At 46.8% G+C, this 20,285-nt stretch overlaps 1 protein-coding gene and 1 pseudogene across 1 annotated transcript in view; both read right to left on the reverse strand.

Annotated features, from left to right (window-relative positions):
• The window catches only part of LOC126297919 (cuticle protein-like), a 43,266-nt gene extending 24,785 nt beyond the window's left edge, over nucleotides 1-18,481 (reverse strand). Inside the window, exons 1-2 of the mRNA XM_049989234.1 lie at nucleotides 18,458-18,481; nucleotides 7,230-7,691 (exon numbers count right to left, since the gene is read on the reverse strand). Of these exons, the coding sequence (XP_049845191.1) occupies nucleotides 7,230-7,691; nucleotides 18,458-18,469 (474 nt within the window). The 5' untranslated portion in view covers nucleotides 18,470-18,481. The remainder of the gene's footprint in view (nucleotides 1-7,229; nucleotides 7,692-18,457) is intronic.
• LOC126299742 (5S ribosomal RNA) lies at nucleotides 13,050-13,167 on the reverse strand (annotated as a pseudogene).
• Nucleotides 18,482-20,285: the final 1,804 nt, after the last annotated feature.

Raw genomic sequence — 20,285 nt, forward strand, 5'->3', positions numbered from 1 at the left:
TGGGTCACGTTGCCCATCAACAGCCCTTTTCAATTATCCCAGGCATTGTCGATAGAGTTCATGTCTGGAGAACATGCTGGCCACTGTAGTCGAGCGATGTCGTTATCCTGAAGGAAGTCATTCACAAGATGTGCACGATGGGGGCGCGAATTATCGTCCATGAAGAGGAACACCGCGCCAGTATGCTGCCGATATGGTCGCACTATCGGTCGGAGGATGGCATTCACGTATCGCACATCCGTTACGGCGGCTTCCGTGACCACCAGCGGCGTACGTCGGCCCCACATAATGCCACCCCAAAGCCGCAGGAAACCTCCACCTTGCTGCACTCTCTGGACAATGTGTCTAAGGCGTTCAGCCTGACCGGCTTGCCTCCAAACACGTCTCCGACGATTGTCTCTTTGAAGGCATCGGTGGAGAGAAATTGATGCCAATCCTGAGCGCTCCATTCGGCATGTTGTTGGACCCAATTGTCCCGCGCTGCATGGTGTCGTGGTTGCAAAGGTGAACGTCGCCATGGACGTGGGGAGTGACGTTGGGCATCATACAGCCTACTGCGTACAGTTTGTCGTAACACGAAATCCTGTGGCTGCGTAAAAAGCATTATTCAACATGGTGGCGCTGCTGTCAGGGTCCCTCTGAGCCATAATCTATAGGTGGGGTCATCCACCGCAGTAGTAGCCCTTTGGCGGCCTGAACGAGGTATGTCATCGGCAGTTCCTATGCCTCTGTATCTCCTCCATTCTTTGGTTCTCTCCGAGATGCCTGGACACTGCCCTTGTTGAGAGCCCTTCCTGGTTCAAAGTAACAATGAGGACGCGATAGAACCGCGGTCGTGACCATCTCGTCATGGTTGAACGACAAACAACACGAACCGTGTACCTGCGTCCTGGTGGAATAACTGGAACTGATCCGCTGTCGGATCCCTCCCTCTAATAGGTGCTGCCCGTGAATGGTTGTTTGCATCTTTGGTCGGGTTTAGTGACATCTCTGAAAAGTCAAATGGACTGTGTCTGTGTTACAATATCCACAGTCAACGTATATCTTCAGGAGTTCGTGAACCGGGGTGATGCAAAACTTTTTTTGATCTGTGTATAGCCGGCCGCGGTGGTCTCGCGGTTCTAGGCGCGCAGTCCGGAACCGTGAGACTGCTACGGTCGCAGGTTCGAATCCTGCCTCGGGCATGGATGTGTGTGATGTCCTTAGGTTAGTTAGGTTTAAGTAGTTCTAAGTTCTAGGGGACTAATGACCACAGCAGTTGAGTCCCATAGTGCTCAGAGCCATTTGAACCATTTTTTTTTTTTGATCTGTGTATAAAGCAGGCAGTACTATCTGTTAGGTGGCGGCTGAAATATTCTCATTCAAGGAAGTGGATATCACGACATCTGATATTTACTGTGAAGTGCAGCAGCATAGCTTTGGTCTAGGGTTGGGTGGTCGCCGAATTATGTAGTAGCGATTTCTTGGCAGTAATCCTTGAAGTGCTGTCGCAAAGGTGCCTTAGGCCCCAAGTGCTCACTTGATATGTAGCAAGTATCTATTCAGCGTTGATGTCAACAAGAATTCTGCCTTTCCATTCTCACGAAACGTGATAAATTTCGAATCATCTCAGCAGTATTTCTGTGTGGCCAATCCTGCAACTTCTTCCCGTATTAGACACTTTGTATGCTACGTCAATCAATAGTAGAAGCCCAGTAAAACACGGTACCAACCTTAGAAAGTGTTTATACGTATTTTTATGCCATTTTAGGGGAAATTTGCAGCGTTCCCCTCTATTTTCATGACTCGGTGGAATTCCGTTTGGTCACATTGGCTACAAGCATGCTGTCACCGCTCCAACAGAGTTTGTGCTGAAAACAGTGACCTTGTTATTCGTCTCATTCGCTTCCTGGTTGTTGTCCCATGCTGATTGTGCAGTCTGGAGATGTTAAGTGTCGCTTTTTGCTATAGCATAAGGTGTTAGTTTCATATCGTAAAGTCTGTAACCTGAGAAGCTCGCATGTATATGGCTTTTTTGGGCATCTTGAATGTGTAGTTGGGGTATTTCTCTTGCGCAAATGAGGAACTCTGATTTATACTTCTTTCAGTTTTATTAACGATGCCAGTGGATGTCACTCATTATTAGCTTGAGTTTTTCATGTTAATTTTCTGTGTTTTGGTTTTCAGAAGTAACATTGGAGTAAGATTCCATGTTGTTTCTCAAATCTGAATAAACGTCCAGTAATTTGTGAAACCGATTTCCTTTCATGAACCCTAGTTTCTGCAATTTCTCCAATCATTAGGCGACTCTTTTTTAAGAAATTAGGAATACGCTAAGATATTTCAATATGATGGTGTTTCCATTGTGCACATAGCCAAATTATTAATGAAATGTTGCATAACATTAAAAGCTGTTTATTGCAGTAGCGAGTGGGTAGCGCTCGCACTTTTTTATTCCACAAGGGGCATCGCGCCTACTCGTGATAAGCGATTTCGTCCAAGTTTATTGTTTATTCACGGCTTGGATAGAAATGGAAGTGACGGAAGTGGGAGCTACAGATGCCCAAAAGTTAAAAAAAGCAGCATTTTTGTCGCGGGTTGGGCGAGGCATAGTTTCTGGGAGCGGTTGGCGCGTCGGAAAGAGTACAGAACAATAATCCGGGAGTCGTAGGGTCGAGCCACTGTGGGCCGTTGAGGACAACGCTAGCATCGTGTAATACATTGCCTGTAGAATAAAAAAGTATCTAATTTAATGTATGGATTTCTCGTGTAAGTCATACAAATCCTTGTCATGCCTTTTATGAAAACATTAATAAATATTAGTACAAATCAATAATACTAATTAACTGTGCATTTTTCGGTATATTCGCAGTACAAGTAACGTAAAAACTGTAAACAAGAAAAAAGAAAAGTGTGTTTCTACGTAGAGGCTCGATCCCACGGTCGTCTGATTACTGTTCTGGGATCTGTCTCCTGTGCCTACAGCTGTCCGGATGATGATGAAGATGTTGGTTTGCGGGGCGCTCAGCATCGTGGTCACCGGGGCCCGTACAAGTTCCTAATCTTCCCATTTCCAGTTTTGCCATTTCACGAATGGTGATGAGATGATGATGAGGTCATTAGGACAACACAAACACCCGGTCCCCGGGCGGACTCCGCTGCCTGGAAGCTTTTGCCCCGCCCGATCTGCACCAAAAATGCTATTTGTTCTAAATACTTGCTCATCAGGAGCTCCTACTTCTGTCACTTTCATTTATGCCCAAGCCCTGCATGCTCGGATACCCCAAATTTGGATAAAATCGTGACGACGACTGGGCGCGGTCCAATTGTCAGAAATCAGACGGTGAGTAATGCAGATTAGTTTAACATGTCAGCGGGGCGCTAAAAGAGTGATGTTCAATAACACTGTCCGATTGCGAATGCAGATGCCTAACTGAAAGATAGACCTGAATGAATAGACACCCTGCATCGAATCAGAAGAGTAATCTAAGCTACGTAGATATACTTACACTAACAGCAAAGGAAAGGAGGTAATAAATAAGTTCCTTCTAATTAGGGGGCATTATCTTGAATACCGCATCCAACAATGCCATATGACCTTTTATTTATGCTTTCACTGTTGTGAGTGCACTTTTTTCTAGGAATATTAAGAAAAATGCCGCTTAACAATTACTAAATAAAGCAATAAAGTAATAAAATACAATTAGAAATACATGTTTAAAATTTAGGAAAGTATACATCATTTTACACAGAGTACGCGAAGGAACTTGCCCCCCTTCTTGCAGCGGTGTACCGTAGGTCTCTAGAAGAGCGAAGCGTTCCAAAGGATTGGAAAAGGGCACAGGTCATCCCCGTTTTCAAGAAGGGACGTCGAACAGATGTGCAGAACTATAGACCTATATCTCTAACGTCGATCAGTTGTAGAATTTTGGAACACGTATTATGTTCGAGTATAATGTCTTTTCTGGAGACCAGAAATCTACTCTGTAGGAATCAGCATGGGTTTCGAAAAAGACGGTCGTGCGAAACCCAGCTCGCGCTATTCGTCCACGAGACTCAGAGGGCCTTAGACACGGGTTCACAGGTAGATGCCGTGTTTCTTGACTTCCGCAAGGCGTTTGACACAGTTCCCCACAGTCGTTTAATGAACAAAGTAAGAGCATACGGACTATCAGATCAATTGTGTGATTGGATTGAGGAGTTCCTAGATAACAGAACGCAGCATGTCATTCTCAATGGAGAGAAGTCTTCCGAAGTAAGAGTGATTTCAGGTGTGCCGCAGGGGAGTGTCATAGGACCGTTGCTATTCACAATATACATAAATGACCTGGTGGATGACATCGGAAGTTCACTGAGGCTTTTTGCAGATGATGCTGTGGTGTATCGAGAGGTTGCAACAATCGAAAATTGTACTGAAATGCAGGAGGATCTGCAGCGAATTGACGCATGGTGCACGGAATGGCAATTGAATCTCAATGTAGACAAGTGTAATGTGATGTGAATACATAGAAAGATAGGTCCCTTATCATTTAGTTACAAAATAGCAGGTCAGCAACTGGAAGCAGTTAATTCCATAAATTATCTGGGAGTACTCATTAGGAGTGATTTAAAATGGAATGATCATATAAAGTTGATCGTCGGTAAAGGAGGTGCCAGACTGAGATTCATTGGAAGAATCCTAAGGAAATGCAATCCGACAACAAAGGAGGTAGGTTACAGTACGCTTGCTCGCCCAATGCTTGAATACTGCTCAGCAGTGTGGGATCCGCACCAGGTAGGGTTGATAGAAGAGATAGAGAAGATCCAACGGAGAGCAGCGCGGTCCGTTACAGGATCATTTAGTAATTGCGAAAGCGTTACGGAGTTGATAGATAAACTCCAGTGGAAGACTCTGCAGGAGAGACGCTCAGTAGCTCGGTACGGGCTTTTGTTAAAGTTTCGAGAACATACCTTCACCGAAGAGTCAAACAGTATATTGCTCCCTCCTACGTATATCTCGCGAAGAGACCATGAGGATAAAATCAGAGAGATTAGAGCCCACACAGAAGCATACCGACAATCCTTCTTTCCACGTACAATACGTGACTGGAATAGAAGGGAGAACCGATAGAGGTACTCAGGGTACCCTCCGCCACACACCGTCAGGTGGCTTGCGGAGTATGGATGTAGATGTAGATGTAGATGTCCATAAACACTTAATACAGCGTGTCATTGCCACACGCAGCAACGTAGCGCATAGAATAATGCGGTAATTGTGATGCTGTTGAAGATACGGAGGTCTGTCAATCCGCCAAATATACACAGCACTCGAAATAAAAATAAGTAGCTTCGGGGTGTTGTAAATGGCGCCGGAACCGAGCGTGGTTGTTTGTACATTAGTCTCGTATTCGGAAGGACGACGATTTAAAGCAGCATTCAGACATTCATACCTATGTTTCCCGTGATTTCCTTAAATCGCTTAAGGCAAATGCCGGGATGGTTCCATTGAAAGCGCAAGGCACAGTCCTTCCCCGTCCTTTTCTATCCCGAGCTTGTGGCCCCTCTCTAATTATCTCACTGTCGATGGGACATTAAACTCTAATGTTCATTCCTCCCTTTAAGATGCCGACTCGAATAACTCACATCTGGGAAAGACTACATATCCTCGTAAATATGGGAAACATTACCTACCACCTAGATGACCAGACCAAAACTCGATGAACTTGTCCGTCAAAGGCATGTGGTAAGTGAAATGCACACAAAAACGCCATTGAAAACAGATGTCAGGGTATGCAGCGTGTGTAGATGTTCTCATTATTTCAGGAATCTATGAGTCAATTGCCGGCCGGGGTGGCCGAGCGGTTCTAGGCGCTTCAGTCCGGAACCGCGCGACTGCTACGGTCGCAGGTTCGAATCCTGCCTCGGGCATGGATGTGTGATATGTCCTTAGGTTAGTTAGGTTTAAGTAGTTCTAAGTTCTAGGGGACTGATAACTTCAGAAGTCTAGTCTCTTAGTGCTCAGAGCCATTTGAAACATTTATGAGTGAATTCAACAGATGGTGGTTCGCAGGTGTCAGGTATGGCGCAGTGCTTGCGACAGTAACTTCTAATGCCTCTTGTAATTAATTTTTGTTGCTTTTAAGTATTTGCTTGAGAAAAAAAATAGCGCAAATTCTTCGAACTTCTTTGGTATTTTTTGATGACGGGCAACAAATAATATGTTGCTCTCTATATGGGGCCCTCGAAGAAGATGAAATCAATGTGTTAAAACAAAACAGCTACAAAGTTAAATTATGGCTAGAGAGTAAACTTGAAACTAGAATGGGAGAGAACCTCGTAGTTCACATATGGAACTCGTTTTCCTCTATCTCACCTACTAGTGTCCTTCTTTTGGAAGTATTCTACCACAGGGCGTTGTTTTCCATGGCTCTGAAACAGGGACTGCGTTTTGTTGAACTCCGGTGCTGAGCTGGTCTCATCGTCCGATGTAAACACCGTAGCGGCATAACTGTTTGAAGATGTATTTGGCGGCGTGTCTCTATAAACTGTCTTCATAAAATTCGGAATAGTTATGCATTTTAAAGTCGTTTTGTTCATTGAGCAGTTTGACTGGATCCTTTCAGCGACGCGCGAAAGCATGCATAAATGCGACAACAGACTGCAATGAATATCTTCACTTGACACAGTGTCAAGCTTTCAGTTACACGTGAAGAATTTGGCAGAGAGTTCACATATCCATTTACAGACTATTTCTCTGCCGTTCCACTCTCGAATATCGCATGGAGAAAATGAGCATGTTAATCTTTCGGCGCGAGCTCTGATTTCTCTTATTTTATCGAGATGGTCATTTCTTTCGATGCAGTTGGAGATAAACAAAATATATATGGTTCTCGGTCGAGACGTCGGATGTGATAGTGAAAACTCCACAATATTTCATCAGCGCAACTGGCCGACATCTTCAGGTGGGACGAACGCACTGCTAAGGCAGGGCCAGAGCCCCCTATTTGTTAAATAAATGACATCCGACGTCTCGCCCGGGAACCATATATACAACATGTCTATCGGGAAAGCCTCAAGCAACACGTAAACAAAATACTTTAGCAATCTGAAGAGAAAGTCGTTGACTGTTAGGTTATTAAGAAAGGAAGAGACTCACATTTGGATATAAGGTTTTTATTTGAGATACTATGATTGTTCGGCAGTGAGTGGGTGTAATAAATGAAACAGGTCGAACCGGTGAGGAGGTGAGGGAGGTGCTAGCCGATGTAGGCCTGGGTGTGGAGCGGCGCGAAGCCGACGGCGGCGGGCACCTTGGCGACGCCAAAGGGGCCGACCGGCTTTTGCACCCCCGCCGGCGGGCCGACCACCGCCTTGCCGCCTACCACCGCCGCCTCGCGGTGCACGACCGCGTTGAAGCCGTTGACGGGGTCCGCCGTGTACTCGACGGTGCGGCGCGAGCCGTCCGCCTCGAGCAGCGTGTAGCTGCCCTGCACCACGTCGCCGTCGCGCGTCTCCTGCTGGCCCTTGTTGTCGCCGGTCAGCGAGTCGGCGATGTCGTACGCGTAGCTGTACTGCGGGCTGGGGTCGAAGTCGGTGTCGGTGCCCGCCACGGCCTTCACCACCGGCGCGGGGCCCCTGGCCACGACGGCGAGCGACGGCCCTGCCGTCAGAACCCCGTGTCCTCCGATGATGCCACCGCACGCCACACCCACCAGCGACGCTAGCACCAGTACCTGCAACACGGAAAACAATATAGCATCTTCACCGTAGGTCGCAGACTTACGCTACTGGCCATTAAAATTGCTACACCAAGAGGAAATACAGATGATAAACGGGTGGGTATTCATTGGACAAATATATTATACCAAAACTGACATGTGATTACATTTTCACGCAATTTGGGTGCATAGATCCTGAGAAATCAGTACCCAGAACAACCGCCTCTGGCCGTAATAACGGCTTTGATACGCCTGGGCATTGAGTCAAACACAGCTTGGATGGCGTGTACAGGTACAGCTGCCCAAGCAGCTTCAACACGATACCACAGTTCATCAAGAGTAGTGATTGCCGTATTGTGACGAGCCAGTTGCTCGCCCACTGTTGACCAGACGTTTTCAATTGGTGAGGGATCTGGAGAATGTGCTGGAAAGGGCAGCAGTCGAACACTTTCTGTATCCAGAAAGGCCCGTACAGGACCTGCAACGTGCGGTCGTGCATTACCCTGCTGAAATGTAGGGTTTCGTAGGGATCGCATGAAGGGTAGATCCACGGGTCGTAACACATCTGAAATATAACGTCCACTGCTCAAAGTGCCACCAATGCGAACAAGAGGTGACCGAGGCGTGTAACCAATGGCACCCCATACCATCACGCCGAGTGATACGCCAGTATGGCGATGACGAATACACGCTTCCAATGTGCGTTCACCGCGATGTCGCCAAACACGGATGGGACCATCATGATCCTGTAAACAAAATCTGGATTCATACGAAAAAATGACGGTTTGCCATTAGTGCAACCAGGCTCGTCGTTGAGTACAGAATCGCAGGCGCTCCTGTCTGTGATGCAGCGTCAAGGGTAGCCGCAGCCATGGTCTCCGAGGTGATAGTCCATGCTGCTGCAAACGTCGTCGAATTGTTCGTGCAGATGGTTGTTGTATTGCAAACGTCCCCATCTGTTGACTGAGGGATCGAGACGTGGCTGCACGATCCGTTACAGCCATGTGGATAAGATGCCTGTCATCTTGACTGCTAGTGATACGAGGCCGTTGGGATCCAGCACGGCGTTCCGTACTACCCTCCTGAAACCACGGTTTCCATATTCTGCCTACAGTCTTTGGATCTCGACCAACTCGATCAGCAATGTCGCGATACGATAAACCGCAATCGCGATAGGCTACAATCCGACCTTTATCAAAGTCGGAAACGTTATGGTACGCATTTCTCCTCCTTAGACGAGGCATCACAACAACATTTCACCAGGCAACGCCGGTCAGCTGTTGCTTGTGTATGAGAAATCGGTTGGAAACTTTCCTCATGTCATCACGTTGTAGGAGTCGCCATCGCCGCCAACCTTGTGTGAATGGGCTGAAAACCTAATCATTTACATATCACATCATCTTCTTTCTGTCGGTTTATTTCGCGTCTGTAGCACGTCATCTTCGTGGTGTAGCAATTTTAATGGCCAGTAGTGTCGTATAGTTTGTGAACACTGAAGAAGCGCAGAACTTACACCGGCTCCGTTAAAATGGTAATGAGACAGATTTCAGCGGCAGGGGGGCAGCGTCTCTCGTAAGGTCTAGCTAAACCTAATCTACTCTGTGGCGTCAGTTGATAGTGGCAACTGGTGTGTTCTTTGGGCGTCGTTTCCGTGGGGGTGCACTTTTAGGATAGGCGAAAAGAAAGAGGAATTGAGAAGTAGGAGGGGGAAGAAAAAGCAGAAATAGATGAGAAGGAGAAGTATGGAATCGCTCGGAGGGCACTACAAAACTAAGTTTGTACGACACGATTGGCTAGGAAACCCTTGATAAGCGTGCTCAACCGTCTGTTTGCGAGTTCTCTCAATTTGACGCCACTTCGGTGACTTGAGCTCCCTTATCGTACCTGAGTAATGCCATCCAGGAAAAGGACCTACAGTTGAACATGGTCCCTGGTTCTTGGTATATCTTCCCATGAGTGAGAGGTGAAAGCTAGCCAAATGGGCAACTGATTCCACTGGGATATCTACACTCCTGGAAATGGAAAAAAGAACACATTGACACCGGTGTGTCAGACCCACCATACTTGCTCCGGACACTGCGAGAGGGCTGTACAAGCAATGATCACACGCACGGCACAGCGGACACACCAGGAACCGCGGTGTTGGCCGTCGAATGGCGCTAGCTGCGCAGCATTTGTGCACCGCCGCCGTCAGTGTCAGCCAGTTTGCCGTGGCATACGGAGCTCCATCGCAGTCTTTAACACTGGTAGCATGCCGCGACAGCGTGGACGTGAACCGTATGTGCAGTTGACGGACTTTGAGCGACGGCGTATAGTGGGCATGCGGGAGGCCGGGTGGACGTACCGCCGAATTGCTCAACACGTGGGGCGTGAGGTCTCCACAGTACATCGATGTTGTCGCCAGTGGTCGGCGGAAGGTGCACGTGCCCGTCGACCTGGCACCGGACGGCAGCGACGCACGGATGCACGCCAAGACCGTAGGATCCTACGCAGTGCCATAGGGGACCGCACCGCCACTTCCCAGCAAATTAGGGACACTGTTGCTCCTGGGGTATCGGCGAGGACCATTCGCAACCGTCTCCATGAAGCTGGGCTACGGTCCCGCACACCGTTAGGCCGTCTTCCGCTCACGCCCCAACATCGTGCAGCCCGCCTCCAGTGGTGTCGCGACAGGCGTGAATGGATGGACGAATGGGGACGTGTCGTCTTCAGCGATGAGAGTCACTTCTGCCTTGCTGCCAATGATGGTCGTATGCGTGTTTGGCGCCGTGCAGGTGAGCGCCACAATCAGGACTGCATACGACCGAGGCACACAGGGCCAACACCCGGCATCATGGTGTGGGGAGCGATCTCCTACACTGGCCGTACACCTCTGGCGATCGTCGAGGGGACACTGAATAGTGCACGGTACATCCAAACCGTCATCGAACCCATCGTTCTACCATTCCTAGACCAGCAAGGGAACTTGCTGTTCCAACAGGACAATGCACGTCCGCATGTATCCCGTGCCACCCAACATGCTCTACAAGGTTTAAGTCAACTACCCTGGCCAGCAAGATCTCCGGATCTGTCCCCCATTGAGCATGTTTGGAACTGGATGAAGCGTCGTCTCACGCGGTCTGCACGTCCAGCACGAACGCTGGTCCAACTGAGGCGCCAGGTGGAAATGGCATGGCAAGCCGTTCCACAGGACTACATCCAGCATCTCTAGGATCGTCTCCATGGGATAATAGCAGCCTGCATTGCTGCGAAAGGTGGATATACACTGTACTAGTTCCGTCATTGTGCATGCTCTGTTGCCTGTGTCTATGTGCCTGTGGTTCTGTCAGTGTGATCATGTGATGTATCTGACCCCAGGAATGTGTCAATAAAGTTTCCCCTTCCTGGGACAATGAATTCACGGTGTTCTTATTTCAATTTCCAGGAGTGTATCTGTTTAGCTAACACCAAACGCTTCAATTCCCCCCCCCCCCCCCAAACAAAATCATAGACGTAAAATGCAGGAAACGTGGTGGCCAGAAATTGGCCCACCCCTCCCAATCCAAGAAATGGGGAAACATAATCTTAATGTTCTCTGCCATCAACGGCAAAGTGTGGTGCGACCCCGTCATGCTGGAACCATAATCGTCTCATGACTCGGGAGGACGGCGGTCCAATCCCGGGTCCGGCCATCCTGATTTAGGTTTGCCGTGGTTTCCCTATATCTCTCCAGGCATATGCCGGGATGGTTCCTTTGAAAAGGACACGTCCGACTTCCCTCTCCATCCTTCCCTAATCCGATGAGACCGATGACCTTGCTGTCTGGTCTCCTGCCACAAAACAACCCAAATCAACCCCGGCTCATGACTGCTAGTGGGACATGTCCAACATTTCCGGTGGTACTACACGGAGAAACATACGGTAGTTTCCTCCACCAATCGTGTTAGACAAAAGATACGGCCCAGTCAGATGGTCGTGAACAATACCAGCACAAAAATTTATGGTAAATCTCTGCTGCCTCTATAACACACGAGTGACTCTAGGATTTCCTAACTCCCAGACATGACTATTGTGGATACTGAATATTATTTCCTTCCTCAGTAAATAAATCACGCATTTGGAAGTTAGGAATGTTGACAATTTGATGTAGATACTGATGGCTGAATTAAGGTGCCGAAGAAAATTATTAATTGCCAGGTCTTCTACCATCTGATACTTAGAACGGATGCATGCCCGTCTCCTACAGGATGTTCCACGAAGTGGCGTTGCAGTTCTTTAGATAATGAGCTGCTGCTGGGGTTGTCCCCACTTCACCGTAACACAGCTTCCTCAAACTATACAGTTCCCATAGAGTGAGGTCTTCCACTTTGCCATCGGTCTGGTCTAAGGGATCCTGCTTTACGACGACGGCCATTAAGTCTTTGAAATGTGACATGATTTTGTAGCCTCCTCCCTGAAAATCGTTTTGCATACAGGCACCTTGCTGCTCGACTGTAGCATCGTCTCTTCCCAAAAATGAGATGCATGTCAGATGAGTCGATTAGAGTGTAATCAACCATCGTGAACCTGTTAACAACAGCAGAGACTTTCATGTAAACACAACACAACATGCATAATAATGACGTAATTGTTTGTCCACGGACGTGGACTCCGCTAGCAGTAATGAAAACTCATCCTTCCTAGTAGTAAGATGTAAATGTATTAAAAATCTGATTCCAATGTCAGCATGTTGCATATCAATCAGTCAGAACAACTTTGAACGTTTGGCCTAAAATAAGTTCAACGTCAGACCTTTCAAGGACCCATAGCGCCGAAACGATGCATTTGTGACATCTGTGTTACATAATAAAAGTGTTTCTCTTTAACTCTCCTATTAACTCTAAAAATACGTGTACGTAGTTGTTTACACTTTATATACAGACCTTATCTGGAGAGGGAGAAGAGATGGCATAGTGAAGATTCTGACACTAGATTTTACGCCAATGGCCTGGATTAAATTCGAAATCTGTCCGTTGCGCCCCTGGAAGTGAGGGGGTGTAACATGTTTGGCAGCATTCATTTGGCTGGTGTCCTCATGTTCGATCCTCTTGTCTGTCGATATCAGGTTCATCCCTGCCCTTCTCTCTTCATCAACACGAATACTATACTACACTATATATGCACTCACTACTAAAAAAAAAACTAAACTCCACCCTAAAAGGCCATGGAGGCCGAACGGTAGCGACCGGCCGCCGTGTCATCCTCAGTCCACAGGCGTCACTGGATGCGGATATGAAGGGGCATGTGGTCAGCAAACCGCTTTTCCCGCCGTATGTCAGTTTACGAGACCGGGGCTGATACTTCTCAATCAAGTAGCTCCTCAGTTTGCCTCTCAAGGGCTGAGTGCACCCCGTTTGCCAACAGCGCTCGGCAGACCGGATGGTCATCCATCCAAGTGCCAGCCCAGCCCGACAGCGCTTAACTACGGTGATCTGACGGGAACCGGTGTTCCCACTGCGGCAAGGCCGTTGGCACATGCACGCACTACAGTCATCAAAAATTTGGTCGCAGCCGGCCTGAGCGTTTCTGTCAAGTCTCAAGACATCCCTAGATCTTTGCGGCAGTAGATCATTGGACACAGACTTCCTTTACGCAGATTACATCTACCTGGATCGTCGAGGGAGACCAAGAGATGAATACACTAAGCAGATTCAGAAGGATGTAGGTTGTAGTAGGTACTGCGAGATGAAGGAGCTTGCACAGGGTAGAGTAGCATGGAGAGCTGCATCAAACCACTCTGTGGACTAAAGACCATAACAACAACAACAACAACACATAATATATATGAGTAACCTGGACATCATAGAAATACAGCAGCCTAGTCGATCGTATTTATTGGCTGTTGAGAACCAGCCAGTCCAAGGTATCATGTACCGCTCACCATCGGTCTTCCATTTAAAAACACTACTGTCATTAAGTTTACTTGCATGAGATACAGGAAAGCTAGGTATCACACAACACTTGGTCTGTTAGTATTTGTGAGTATATGTACGAATATTCTTGGAAAGGATCCGCAGCATCTATCCCTCCGTTGTCTTCTTCAAAGCAATGATGTGTCAAGTTCGTTAAAACAACTTTTCGACCAGACGATCAATATTAAACGTAATGGTACATTAAAGTTTGTATAGCTGGCTGCCTAAATGGATGGAAAGAAGAGTGTGAAACGAAGTGACAACAGAAATTCTGCTCCTGCAGGACACCACTAAGAGTTACCTGAATTGAACGACTGTGCCGGACAGCAAAAAAACAGTGTTCCTTAGCTACAACGCAATGTACTGTGGGGAGACATGCGATTTAGCCTAAAATATCTGGAGATTTAGAGCTGCACGTTATAAGTTCTCCTACCACAGAAGACGGAGCTCCCATGTGGACATCTTTCACCTCTTAGGACAGAATCTGCAATATAATTACCTTAGTCAAGACTTTTGCCTTCCAGACGGCAATTTCACCATCTGAAAATGTGTTTGACACCAGTCCAACAACCAACTTAGAAGAATTATTCAAACGTCTTCTAGGAAAGTCCGAAAAGTTGCTTTACTCTTTAGTTACCCAGCTTCGTTTCTAGCCACTTTCGATATGGAAGCAAATGCGCTGCACAACAAATTAAAGGATAACTTTTTCGGTATTTAGGAATTGTCTCCCATTGCGACGTATAAGACTGAAATTTGGCCCAAAGGCTTCTACAGCCTTCATCTATATTTGTGCAAAACTGTGGCGCCCTGCGACATCAGTCACGGTCTCGACGAAGCTTCGTACAGCAGTGTGTCGACACATGCGAAGACAGGCCACATCTCAGAAGTTCATGCGAGGTGCAAGGTGGGTTAATGATGTCACACTGACATCAAATTTCACCAAAATTCTGCCCAATGGCACAGTGAAAGTATGACGCGATTGAAATGTCGCCACACCTTCTCTTACCCAAATTTCGCCCCATCTTTTGACGCCTCTGTGTCACTCAGCGTTGAAATCAGGCTATTTACGTGCGGGTGGCCGAGGAAGAGATTTCAGACACTCCGGTCGACATAAAAAGGCCTGTGGGGATGGCATGAAGGGCGTAAATGAAACCCTCCCTTTTCTTGGGGTTTTGATTCTCGCACATTTCGCGGTCGAAAACGATAGTTCTCAGTGTGATGACCTACAGATGGTTCAAATGGCTCTGAGCACTATGGGACTCAACTGCTGTGGTCATCAGTCCCCTAGAACTTAGAACTACTTAAACCTAACTAACCTAAGGACATCACACACATCCATGCCCGAGGCAGGATTCGAACCTTCGACCGTAGCAGTCGCACGGTTCCGGACTGCGCGCCTAGCACCGCGAGACCACCGCGGCCGGCGATGACCTACAGGATGACGTTATTGACAACATTTGAAGCTGCTGACGTCCCCGGATCTTTCAACCCCTCTCTAAAGGCACTCTGGCGTGCATCCCAATTGAACGTGATACGACCCCTTTGGAGCGCAGTGTGAACACAATGTTTGCTCTTGTGCACTCTGGGTAACCACTGGGGACCGTTCAGAATCAATCTGAAAGTGATCTGAAGCAGGAATGGCTGCTTATGCGTTTTGGGGCCTCCTGTCCAACGCCCTCCTGCGACTTTGACACGTATGTCAATACGACGGTAAAGAGTCCCTCTAAGGCCCTTCCGATTCGGCAGTACCCTCAACGACCCCCGCCCACATTTATTGAGAAATTATAACGTGCCTTTACAGAGAAAACCTTCAAAACAGTCCTAGGCACCTGCACCTAGGCAACCACTTGACATCCGTCCGATACTAGCTACCTTCCTGCTGATGTCTAGGACTATTTCGCAGGGTTTCTCTTTAAAGTCACATTTTTAAAACTCTCAAAAAAATGTCGGTGGGTGCCACTGAGGGTGTTACCAAACTGGGGATTCTTAGACGAGGGATTGAAATGTCCGGCGGGAAGGAAAGGTGTGAGCAACGTCGAAGGTGGTCAAGAACGACGTCCTGTTGGTCATCGCACGTAGAACTGTTGTTTTCGTACGCGAAATGTGCCACAGTCAACGCCCCAAGGAAAGGGGTGGTCACATTGACAAGCCGGTCGGAGTGGCCGTGCGGTTCTAGGCGCTACAGTCTGGAACCGAGCGACCGCTACGGTCGCAGGTTCGAATCCTGCCTCGGGCATGGATGTGTGTGATGTCCTTAGGTTAGTTAGGTTTAATTAGTTCTAAGTTCTACGCGACTGATGACCTCAGAAGTTAAGTCGCATAGTGCTCAGAGCCATTTGAACCATTTTTGTCACATTGACACCTTTTATGCCACCCCCTGAGGTCTATTCGTGTCGAGCGGTGTGTTCGAAATTTTTTCCTCGGCCATCCATAAGAAAACCGCACGACTTCAACGTTGGGTGACGCGGTTCTGACCTGAATTGCAGTGGCATCAAAATAAGGCGTGAAATGTGGGTAAGAGGCGAGGGGGTGACGACTTTCCCATCGAGTGACAAGTCCACGGTGGCGTTGGGCAGAATTTTGGTGAAATTTGGTGTCGAAGTGACATCATTAACTCACCTGATACCACACATAAACAATGTGACATCATTAACCTAACTTACACACGAACTTCTGAGCTCTGGACCGAGCGAGATGGCGCAGTGGCTAGCACAATGGACTCGCATTCAGGACGACGACGGTTCAATCCCGATTCCGACAATCCTGATTTAGACTTTCCGTGATTTGCCTAAATCCATCCAGGCAAATGCTGGGATGGTTCCTTTGAAAGGGTACCGCCGATTTCCTTCCCCGTCCTTCCCTAATCCGATGACACCGATGACCTCGCTGTTTGGTCTCCTTCCCCAAAAAACCCAACCCAACCCTTCTGAGCTCTGGCTTTTTTTCACATATGTTGACATCTTGATATATGAAGCGTCGTCGAACACGAGGGTGACGTCGTAGGACGCCACGATGTTCACGATTACAGAGGAAGCTTGTAGGCACCTTTGAGGCAAATTTCAAACTTTTGCGTCTCAGTGTGAGTCAGTTACTGGGTTTCGAAAAAGTAATCCTTTGATTGTGTTGCGCAGTGTAGTACGCCTTTATCACCTCAAATTAAGGGAGGGGCCAAAGACCACAAAAAAATCACAAACGATTTTATTTCTAAATCTTACTACCGCATGTTGTAGGTAAGTCAAAAATTTCTTTCCACAATTTCCACAAGTCTCTATAAATTGAAACTCGGAACCAATGTTTTTTTCCTTAATGAATGAGTTTGTCTTAGGCGCTAGTGATGTGCTAGTTACTTAAAAAGAGTAGATTAATCCACTCTTAATGTATGGACTGTCAACTGGACGGCTAATAAATATTACATCGCCAGTGTTGAGTTCCACATCTATCTACCACCTACCTATACCACATCTCATGTTTATGAATTTCTATGGCTTCCCTGAACAAGCGGGCGTGATAGCTCTTCCTACAGTGAGAATGTCCGTGTCAGCGTGTAACAAAATTCGCCGTGATGGAGATTCTCGACTTTGAGAGCCATAGAAATTCGCAAACATGACAACAGTTTAATTAATAAAGAAGAAAGCTTCATGCTGTGATTCCTGTGCTGAACTGAACGACCGTTGCAAGTAGCAAGGAGAGAACCACAATGGCAATAACCAAAGAAAATCCTGCGATTTTGGGAAGGCGGGTTACTTATTCCCATATCCGGCTGCGGACTCGACTTCAGCCTGCTACCAGCAAACGGGGGTAAACTTTTGACAACACCAGCCCCTGGTGCTGGCGAAACGTCAGGGAAATAGTTGAACAAACGTCGATCGAAGATCCCGACGCAGAAGCCAATTTGCAGGCACTACATCAATCTGAATGCAGTGCATATAATGTAATCTGAATTATTAAATTAAATAAGAATAAGGAATTTGGCCTCATGGTTATCACAGCGCATCAAACGTTGCATATAACTAGAAAGTTAAGAAAACCCGGTAATATTTTCGAAGAAAACATGGATTGTCATGGGATTTAAAAACAAAATCATTACGCCGTATAGAAACCGGTGCAAAATAATAAATCTGATGTTTCGAACAGTCCGTAAGAAACTTGAAACTCAAACTTCCTGACAGATTAAAACTGTTGCCGGACCGAGACTCGAACTCGGGACCTTTACCTTTCGCAGGCGAGTGCTCTACCAACTCAGATACCCAAGCACGACTCACGCCCCGTCCTCAGAACTTTACTTCAGCCAATACCTCGTCTCCTACCTACCAAACTTTGCAGAAGCAAAGCTCAGTTGGTAGAGCACTTGCCCGAGAAAGGCAAAGGTCCCGAGTTCGAGTCTCAGTCCAGCACACAGTTTTAATCTGCCAGAAAGTTTCATATCAGCGCTCACTCCGCTGATGAGTGAAAATCTCATTCTGAAGTCCGTAAGAATATTTACTAGGTAATTAGACAGTAGCAGAAGTCGCACAATTTGAGAGCGACCTCTGCCGCTATTTTTTAAATGTGTGTATCATTATTATTATTCTATTGTCCGGGGGAGAAGAAGTTTGTGTTTTGGAGCCATATCGAAATACGAGGTATAATTGGGGATGCTGGACTTACAAACAAAAGCTGTGGTACCTTGTCACAGATAGCAGATTACTAGATCGCATAAATATTTACAAAAATATAGAATACAAGATTCCACGTGAGAGTTGCACTCATAACAAAACTTCCAAACTCGCTGTTAGCATGACACTGAGAAGAAGCGGCATTAACTTGCCTTAGTTTCGATACAAACGTGTAGAGAACGCTGGTGGTACGCACCTTGTAAGCCATGGTTGACGAGAGACTGTTAGCAGACGGTGACTGCCGTCGCTATATATACTGCGGAGTTGAGCCAGCCGCCGTGGGGACCACACCTTCAGCTGATGGCCCTGCCGAGCTGTTAGCCTCCTTGCATACATCCGTTGTGACATCGCTCATATCGCACAGCGATGACGAGCTGCAACAAAAACCCACTAAGCAGAACACCTCCCATACTGCCTCAACCACTGATCTTATCCGCGTGTTACAGCTAACGGCTTCTGTCTGGAAACAGCCTGCCGCAAACTTAATTACTTTATCACGTCGTCGCGAAATATTTTGGTCTAAAGCCTTTTGCCTCGTGAGCATAGAGAAGAGCGGGAACTACGTTTCGTCTAAGTGACAAATGAAACTAACTACCTTTTTAAAAGTATGACGTAGTGGCATACTCAGTGAACAGTAACAACAAAATATAAAGGACACTGCATAGCTAGGACGCACCATTAGACCCAGAAGAAGGCCGCTGCAACCGTTGCCGAAATGTTGGTTTTTCTCCAGCAGCAGTAGTTTTTTACATTATGACGCCGTACCATACCCAGAAAACTTTTATGTCGTACGTTTCGTCTATTGGCAAATCAAAGACGGACATGATTACAAATGTCTGGCGCAACACCAGAGAAAATGCTCCTCACGACTCTTAGGAGAGACATCCAACATGGCTATGTATGATGAATGACTACTAGATACAAAAATAAGACACCGGCACTTTATGCAAATTCGTTTTTGCAGTGTTTAGCTACTGTCACTCCAAACAAATACTGCTCATCACATCTTTCATTTGATGCCCGGTGTCAACGGAAAGCGTCGGTTAGTTTTCCATGTTGTTGTTGTTGTGGTCTTCAGTCGTTATTTTGCTCCCCAAATAGCAAAACTCCTTTACTACTTTAAGTGTCTCATTTCCTGATCTAATTTCCTCAGCATCACACGATTTAATTTGACTACATTCCATTATCCTCGTTTTGCTTTTGTTGAAGTTCATCTTATATCCCCCTTTCCAGACACTGCCCATGCCGTACAACTGCTCTTCCAGGTCCTTTGAAGTCTCCGATAGAATTACAGTTTCATCGGCAAACTTCAAAGTTTTTATTTCAAATGGTTCAAATGGCTTTGAGCACTATGGGACTTAACATCTATGGTCATCAGTCCCCTAGAACTTAGAACTACTTAAACCTAACTAACCTAAGGACATCACACAACACCCAGCCATCACGAGGCAGAGAAAATCCCTGACCCCGCCGGGAATCGAACCCGGGAACCCGGGCGTGGGAAGCGAGAACGCTACCGCACGACCACGAGATGCGGGCGTTTTTATTTCTTATACATGAATTGTAATTCCTACTCCAAATTTTTCTTTTGTTTCATTTATTGCTTGCTCAATATACAGATTGAATAACATCGGGGGTAGGCTACAACCCTGCCTCACTTCCTTCCCAACCACTGCTTCCCTTTCATGTCCCTCGACTCTTATAACTGCCATCTGGTTTCTGTACAAATTGTAAATAGCCTTTCGCTCCCTGTATTTTACCCCTGCCACCTTCAGAATTTGAAACAGAGTATTCCAGTCAACATTGTCAAAAGCATCTACAAATGCTAGAAACGTAGGTTTGCCTTTCCTTAATCTTTCTTCTAAGATAAGTCGTAGGGTCAGTATTGCCTTACGTGTTCCAACATTTCTACGGAATCCAAACTGATCTTCCCCGAGGTCGGCTTCTACCAGTTTTTCCATTCGTCTGTAAAGAATTCGCGTTAGTATTTTGCGGCTGTGACTTATTAAACTGATAGTTCGGTA

This window comes from Schistocerca gregaria, chromosome X (assembly GCF_023897955.1).
Source record: "Schistocerca gregaria isolate iqSchGreg1 chromosome X, iqSchGreg1.2, whole genome shotgun sequence".
In the NCBI taxonomy this organism is placed as follows: domain Eukaryota; kingdom Metazoa; phylum Arthropoda; class Insecta; order Orthoptera; family Acrididae; genus Schistocerca; species Schistocerca gregaria.